This window comes from Montipora capricornis, chromosome 2 (genome assembly GCF_036669925.1).
Source record: "Montipora capricornis isolate CH-2021 chromosome 2, ASM3666992v2, whole genome shotgun sequence".
Classification (NCBI taxonomy): domain Eukaryota; kingdom Metazoa; phylum Cnidaria; class Anthozoa; order Scleractinia; family Acroporidae; genus Montipora; species Montipora capricornis.
This window is the reverse complement of record NC_090884.1, coordinates 16,946,018-16,953,517: the sequence shown is the minus strand read 5'-3', so window position 1 is coordinate 16,953,517 and position 7,500 is coordinate 16,946,018. Positions and strand designations below refer to the sequence as shown.

Below are 7,500 nucleotides of genomic sequence, written 5' to 3'. Positions count from 1 at the left end.
ACACGTCGTTTGTAATCCGTATACAAATACAAGTAATCCGTACACGGATGCCGGAATATCACGAATGTGTATTAACGGGGGAAGAATTATGTTGATTCGTACACGATTACTTTATGATGGAAATCCGTACACGGACCGACGACTCATGAACCAATGGTTGTTATCAAGAGGTCTGGGAACAAGTTATATTTATACATTCAAAATGGCTGCCCGTGCAGAAATCGAGAGAGGAGAGAAGAGAATATGTAAAATTCGCAAGACGGCGATAGCCTTTAGATGTGAATAAGAAAGAACTCTTTGACTTTAAAGGTAAGAGGGTTGTTTTTAAATATGTTAACAATTTCATTGTGAATATTTAACCAAACCCCACAGTAAGCAGATTCAGGCAGTAATGTATAAATATTAAATTTCTTTTTTAAAGTTTTTATTGGTAAACACGATCTTGTGTCTCGGGTACCCAAGACAACCCTTCCCCCCGAGTTACCCTGGGCGAGAAAATTTTTCTCTCATTTGTTTAAAACATCTATCAACCGTTTACTGGAGGGCGATACAACTCGGGTGGGCGAGATAACTCGGGGAGGCGAGTTGTCTCGCCTCTGCAGGTCCAAATAACCCTGGCAGGCGATTCAACTTTTTCGCATGTCAACAGTTTGGCTCGACTACTCGAGACACAGCAAAATCTTAAATGCGCAATCACAGAAGCAACAATTTGAGACCTTATACATGTTGCTATCATTCGCGTTCGAATGAAAAGGTTTTTCCTGCCAAAATTCTCACCGCAGCCAACGGAAACTGTCAATTTAAAAACATACATTTTAGTTAAACTACACATTACTGCTCAGTTGATATTATCAGTCCATCTTCTGAATGTGCAGACACAACTATACTTAATAAAAGACGAACTACAAAGAAGGGCAAATGATGATGCTTATTTTTTTAAAGATGAGTCGTAAAATGTATGCATAATCAAGTAGGGCCATTACTTCGTCTCGTTCACGCAATTCTCATATAAATGCTCGATAAAGTTGTCTTGGGAAGGAGGGTTGTCTTGGCTACCCGAGACCATATAAAATAGTATGATCATTTGTACTTATCATCGAGTTAGGACAATGTGCGAGCCAGCTAGCCATGCAAGTCATGCAAGCCATGACTGCGAGCCATACGAGCCATGATTGCAAGTCACACAGTTATTGAATGCTAACCGTTTTAAAATAGGTGCTTAGACTTATAACTGTTTATCAGCACTACTTGAAATGGGTGCTTAGGCTTAAATGTGAAATACGCAGGGCTCTCAGATTGTACAGCCCCCGTATCATCCTTTTGCGGAACCCTTTTTTTGTAAAATAATTTGTTGATATTTCCCATCATGCACATATCCAAATTTATGCCATCACTGATAATGTATGTGAGTGCTTAGTTTTCAAACATGACATTTTAATAGTAATACACGGAAAGAATGTTTGCCTAAGATTTTTATTTCAAATAGAAGACTTTGCACTACAAGTTTAATTACTTTTCTTACAATCTAGTGTGACCAACTTAAACCAACAATATTTCTTACTTTTTTTTTTTTTTTTTTTTTAACAGAAGACTGTGCACTTCAAGGTGATGTATTTTATTTTACAATTAGTTGTATCCATCAACTATTTTTCGCTGCTTTCTCTTTTTTGGCCCTCTTTCTTTCTGCTGTTGCTCTTTTGTCCTTTCTCTTTTTCAGCACTTTCTCTCCTTCTCTCTCCTGATTCCTGCCAGATGTGCTGTTCATAGTGGGATCATCTATGCCCAACAAAATAGGAATTAGTCAAAAGTTAAAACAAACATGACACAATTCGAAGAAAATGTTTGTGATCCACTGAAGGCAGGTGGAATTGTGTTCTTTTGATGCATACATAAGACTTCAATAAACATCGGTAAGTAGTGTTAAGTGTTTTGTGTATTCTGTGTATTGTGTACTGTAAGTAGTAGAAATACTGTTTTGTAAGTATTTATTTTTAATTTAAATAAATAAATAAATAAATAAAGAAATCAATAAATAAAAAAAAGAGACTTCAACATATTTTTCCAGAGATCAATAATAATAATAATAATAATAATAATAATAATAATAATGACATGCACTCACCAGTCATTGTAGCATATAATTCTTTTGACCCTTCAAAATTTCCTCTGAATGAAACCTGTAATGAAAAAACGTAAGGGAAGTATCCTACCCCAAATGAAATTATGTATTTTTAGTTGAAAAGTGGGTATTAAAATGTTCATTTTGGGATATTGTTAGGCGTAATAAAATAAGTCTTGATGGCCAGAATGACCTTGTGGCCAATGGAAGTAGCAATGTAGGTTTTTTTCTGAGACCCTATCCACGAAAGGAACTTGGTGCCAAGGAAACAAGTGATTCACATGTCCCAAGTGCTGATTACTCACCAGGCCTTGTCGCCAAAGGGAACTGGTGTGTACCTTAAGTGTCCAAGCCCAAGCCCAAGAGACCCTCATCCCAATTATTATCAAAACAGACTACTGTTATTTTAGATCCAAGTGTTGATACCCTCAAAGGACTTGTTACTTCAGGAACTCTCCCAAGTGTCGATGCCCCAAAGGGCATCGTCGCCAAGGGAACGAGTGATGTTAGTGTCCCAAATGTCGATTCCTGGAAAGGCTTCATCCCCAAGGGAAATGTTGATGTTAGTTTCCCAAGTGTCGATTCCTCGAAAGGGTTCGTCGCCAAGGGAACTAGTGATGTTAGTTTCCCAAGTGTCGATTCCTCAAAAGGCTTCATCGCCAAGGGAAATGTTAATGTTAGTGTCCCAAGTGTCGATTCCTCGAAAGGCTTCGTCGCCAAGGGAACGAGTGATGTTAGTGTCCCAAGTGTCGATTCCTCGAAAGGCTTCATCGCCAAGGGAACGAGTGATGTTAGTGTCCCAAGTGTCGATTCCTCGAAAGGCTTCGTCGCTAAGGGAACGAGTTATGTTAGTGTCCCAAGTGTCGATTCCTCGAAAGGCTTCGTCGCCAAGGGAACTGGTGATGTTAATGTCCCAAGTGTTGATTCCTCCAAAGGCTTTGTTGCCAAGGGAACTGGTCATGTTAGTGTATCAGAAATGTTGATGCTCAAAAAAGCTTCCTTCCCGGGTGCCCGAAAGAGCAATTCTTTGGTTTGGGAACCACTGATTATATTTAGTGACTAGTTTACATTTAGCTGCAAGATTATGTACGTCCTTAAGAAATCAATAATTGCTGTATGTAGATGTACATGTATATAGCAAGATATAGCAAATATCCCCATATTTTGAAAAGATGCCCTCTTACTGGTAATGAGTTTACTTGAGTGTACTGGATATGTTGAAGTAAGGGTTTTTTTACACTTCGTCTCATTTCATACATGTAGATAACATTCAGCGCAAAATTTGTTGATGCAATGGATATCTACACTGACGAATGAATGTCAGCTGATTTGATGTTATTTTGGCCTTCATCATATCTTCTGTTAGGTGGAGATAGGCGGATTATTTGCTGCCTGCAATTTATACGTTTTGGTCAACTAAAATGCTTTTTAGGGTAGGGTACTTCCCTTACCTCAGAACCAAGTAACATCGCAACTTGTCCTGCCTCCTATGAAGTAGTAAAATGAAAGGGTGTAAGAGTTGACAGGGTACTAATAATGATAGTAGTTGTGAGCAGTGGTAAACATATTATTTAACTATAAATATAGATGTATTTATATATTATGTTATCCCAACGGCAAACGTCAAGGTTGCAAAAGTTACGGTTATTTTTTGCATAAGTACGTGATTCTCTAAAATTAAACTGATGCAAATGCTAAGGAGAATGGCAACTGGCATAATTGGACAACAACTTGTCTCCACAATTCAGTATTTGTCAAATACTGTATGATAGTGAATTCTTAAATGTGATGAAAAGGTGCTGTACTGAATTCATGCATTTCTTCAAACATGTCTTTTTGGTTTGTTTCCTTTCTTCCAGTTTGCAAGCCTGTTGTTATGACGTATGATGCTTTCGAGTACATTTGTCTTCCTTGTAATATTTGGTAAAGGAAAGTGGTTGAACAGTCAACAAGGCTGACAGATTGACATATTGAGGATTATGATTTAATTCACTTCAGGTAATTTATGTTCATGAAAGCAACAGTAATACTTGGGCTACCATCATTTGTGTAATAGTTTCATTTGTCCATATTAATTTGTATGATGCTATATGTAAGTACCCTTTCAGCGACATGAACAACAGAATTTCCTTCTACTTCATCTGCATGTTTAATCAGTTTTCCTTGTGTGTGAAGGGTAAAGTAGAGAGGAGCCTTTTCCATTGACCCAACCCAGTCATATACCTCCTGCAAAATAGTGGAAAGAGACATAAATTTTAATTAAAATAAACAATCAATAATTATTATCCTGAAATGTACTGGTACTTAATGTATCCATAATGTTTGCTTCATTTTCACCTGGTACAAAGCATTCCCAGAAAAGTATCTTGTTATTGGCTCCTCTATGTTGTTCAATCTCACTCGTAGTTGAACCCCATCCTTTGGTTCTGCAAGCAGTGTTAGGTGTCGCTGCTTTCTGATGTTTATCTACAAATAACATAGAATGTACATGTACATGTACATGACTGAATCTTGGAATTTGTGTGGAGAAAAGTACTGTAAGAGGTAGTTTTATTGTTTTATAGAACTTGAGGTCTGGTCTAGTAATGATCATTTCATATTCCGTACCGATAAGACAAAATCTATGTTTGTAAAATGGGCCTAGGCAACGCACTAAGATTAGTGTTTTCATTGTCGATTAGATGAGAGTTAAACCAATCATAAGGAAGTTTCAGATAATACATGTACCACACGTCATAAGTTACTTGGAGTCTATGTTGATCAAGACCTTAATTTTAGTGACTGTGTTGAACACTAAGTCTTTTGTAAGAAACTAGTGAAACTTGTAATTCCAAGAGCAACTGCCACACGGGATTTTGTAGACAACATCGGGTTGTGAAGCTAATGGAGGTCGTGACAACAACAAGAATTTCCGATTCCTACATGTAAGTCATGACAACCTCATTAGCTTCACAACCAGATGTTCCTTAATTAAGAACAGGAAACAATGTGTAGCTTTAAAAATTAAAAAAATCATGACAGCCAGTTGTATTGTTACCTCTTCACTTTTATCTTCCAAAGGTTCCTGGTGGTAAATATTAAAACAGAAATTTGACTTAACATTATTTCAAGTAGTTTGAAATAGTAAATAGCTGGAAGCCAAGTTTGTAGATTATATTGAGGTCTAATTCGTGTGTTATGGTAATCAAGTTACCTGCAGAAAGATATTCAACAACTCTGCTATTCCTAACTAAGACAACTTAGTTAATCTTCAGTAACGGGAGCAACTGCTCTTATTAGAATCTCACTACAATCACCACAATACAGTAGTTCTGTATGCTTAAAAAATCTGACCACTGCAGGCAAAGCACTTTCCCTTTCTCTGTCAAAATCTCTTGAGGACTCTTTCCACAGTATCATGAACCACAGAAACCAATCGTGATGATAGCAGTCACACATGTACCAGGAAATCCCTTCACTTGTCACACAATATTGATTTGAAATTACACAAAGGAAACAAAGTCCTGAACAACCACAACAGCCGACTAGAGAGCCACTTATGTAGCTATCCAAAGCGAGCCTTGATGTTTCTAAAAGTAGGCTGCTACAAAAGAAAACTTTTCCGCAGCTCTTCGGGCTTCCAACATTAAAAGTTAGTAGCCCAAGTCATTTTTTCAAGAGCTCAGAATTAATTAATTAATTAATTAATTAAAAAATTAATTAATTAAAAAATTTATTTAGAAATTTGGTTGCCCACGCTCGCAAATAAGGTACCCCAGGCGACCGAGTGACCGTTAAGCAGGAGTCTTGCAGTTCTCGAAAACTCCTACAGTACAACACTTTGCATGACACACGACCTTTGCAAAATTTCTAGACAGTTCCGATCACTTTGAACGAACATTCTTGATAATTATAATAATTATTGAGCCCTGTAACACTTAGTATTGCAGACTGTTTTCCGGTAATTCAGCAATGCTTACATACCTTCGAATGCGTTGTTTCTTTTACAGTAGTAATATCCTTTTGTTGCACCTGTAAAATTCCAAAATTATGTGAACATTATGGTAGCTGGACAAATTCAATTTGGTGCACTGCTCTACCCTCACTTAAAACTTGTTATTTAAAACGAAGAATTTTGAAAATGAGTGGTTATCAATTTGGAATCATCACTGTTTGGATATGTGCTTTACTTGTTCGTTTTGAAGACTATTATTTGAAAATCCTTGGAACTTCTTATTTGACATATTCTTTTGATCATTTTTGTTACTGTATTGCTTTCTTTTTCTTTACTCAGATATTATAATTATTTTTTTTGCAAGTTCTGCAAACAGCCACCATATTGTATTTATGAAATTAACATGGTTAAGAAGTTCTTTATTAAGTATTGCTCTAGAATGATTGTAGCATCTCTTTCAGTCGGTGAAAAATTATTTTACCATCAAGATTACAAGTATGAGAATTAAAAATATACGCCTGTATTTATGAGAGAACACAGTGTGCATACATGTATGGATCATACATGTATGATTAGATTCTTCACCACCATTAAATTTACCATGACAACCAGGGTGGAGACATTGAATTTTCAAATTTACCTAGAGTTGCTTGCATTTTCAAAAAGTGGCGGTAATCTGGTTGGGTGGGAAAAATCATTTGCCATCAATAACCTGTAACAGCTTTTCTGGCAGCTAAACTATGAAGCTCTTTTGATCCTTATAGCAGAAAGTTTGCGAAGGAATGAACATATTCGTATCAGAAACTACAGGTTTATAAATTTTTAAAATGCCTAGAAAGTCCTGTATGCTAACTTTTGTTTGGATGATGGCTTGGCATTCACTAGCGGCAGGATTGTCGTCCACAATGCCCAACTGGTGGCCATTTCCAGAGGTCATCTGTTATAATTCATTTTCTTGCTGTCTGCGCAGCTGTCTCCATTGGTCACGTCCCTTCCTGTAGATTTTAAACATCTCCCTTTCTTACCTTATTTATCATTTTTTGGGTTAATAAGTATAGGTAATCATATGTGACCCTCCACGGGAAAACAGTGAATAAGGTGATCGCACGCGCACGGCACAGTCCTAACACGTTCACACGGTACTTGTCTAACACCCTTAGCGTGCGCATATGCAAAAAATAACAAAAGAAATAGAGTAGCGTGCTTGTGCCCTTTGTTAACTGTGTGTTAACAAGGTAGACCTTTGTGTTTTGACACGCAAGTTTAACACGGTAAATTTCTTTGTCCTTAACACGGTAGCTCCGTGCTTTTTCTTCAAACACGGTTTGGTCGTTAACCCAAGACAGAGTAGTTTAACATCGTTTATTAAAGCAAGCAAGATGTAAGCTTAATCAAAGATAAGGAAATTCGTTTGCGTGCGTACTTGATTTGTCAACAGAAAGATGTT

General features: G+C 37.0%; 1 protein-coding gene across 1 annotated transcript; it reads right to left on the bottom strand.

Annotated features, from left to right (window-relative positions):
- Positions 1–1,604: 1,604 nt before the first annotated feature.
- LOC138034738 (uncharacterized) lies at positions 1,605–6,990 on the bottom strand. The gene is made up of 8 exons (XM_068881872.1): positions 6,907–6,990; positions 6,083–6,130; positions 5,157–5,183; positions 4,457–4,585; positions 4,220–4,345; positions 3,571–3,606; positions 2,123–2,177; positions 1,605–1,776 (listed from the first exon to the last, which is right to left on the bottom strand). The coding sequence occupies exons 1-8, from the start codon at positions 6,988–6,990 to the stop codon at positions 1,640–1,642; spliced, it is 642 nt and encodes a 213-aa protein (XP_068737973.1). The 3' UTR covers positions 1,605–1,639.
- Between the last annotated feature and the right edge of the window lie 510 nt (positions 6,991–7,500).

Excerpts from the sequence above, each read along its gene's own strand:
- LOC138034738 (XM_068881872.1), bottom strand. The coding sequence starts at position 6,990 with ATGACCTCTGGAAATGGCCACCAGTTGGGCATTGTGGACGACAATCCT. Across the intron at positions 6,131-6,906 it reads AAGCCATCATCCAAACAAAA|GTGCAACAAAAGGATATTAC; the intron begins GTTAGCATACAG and ends GGAATTTTACAG. Across the intron at positions 4,586-5,156 it reads TGGAAGATAAAAGTGAAGAG|ATAAACATCAGAAAGCAGCG; the intron begins GTAACAATACAA and ends TGTTATTTGTAG.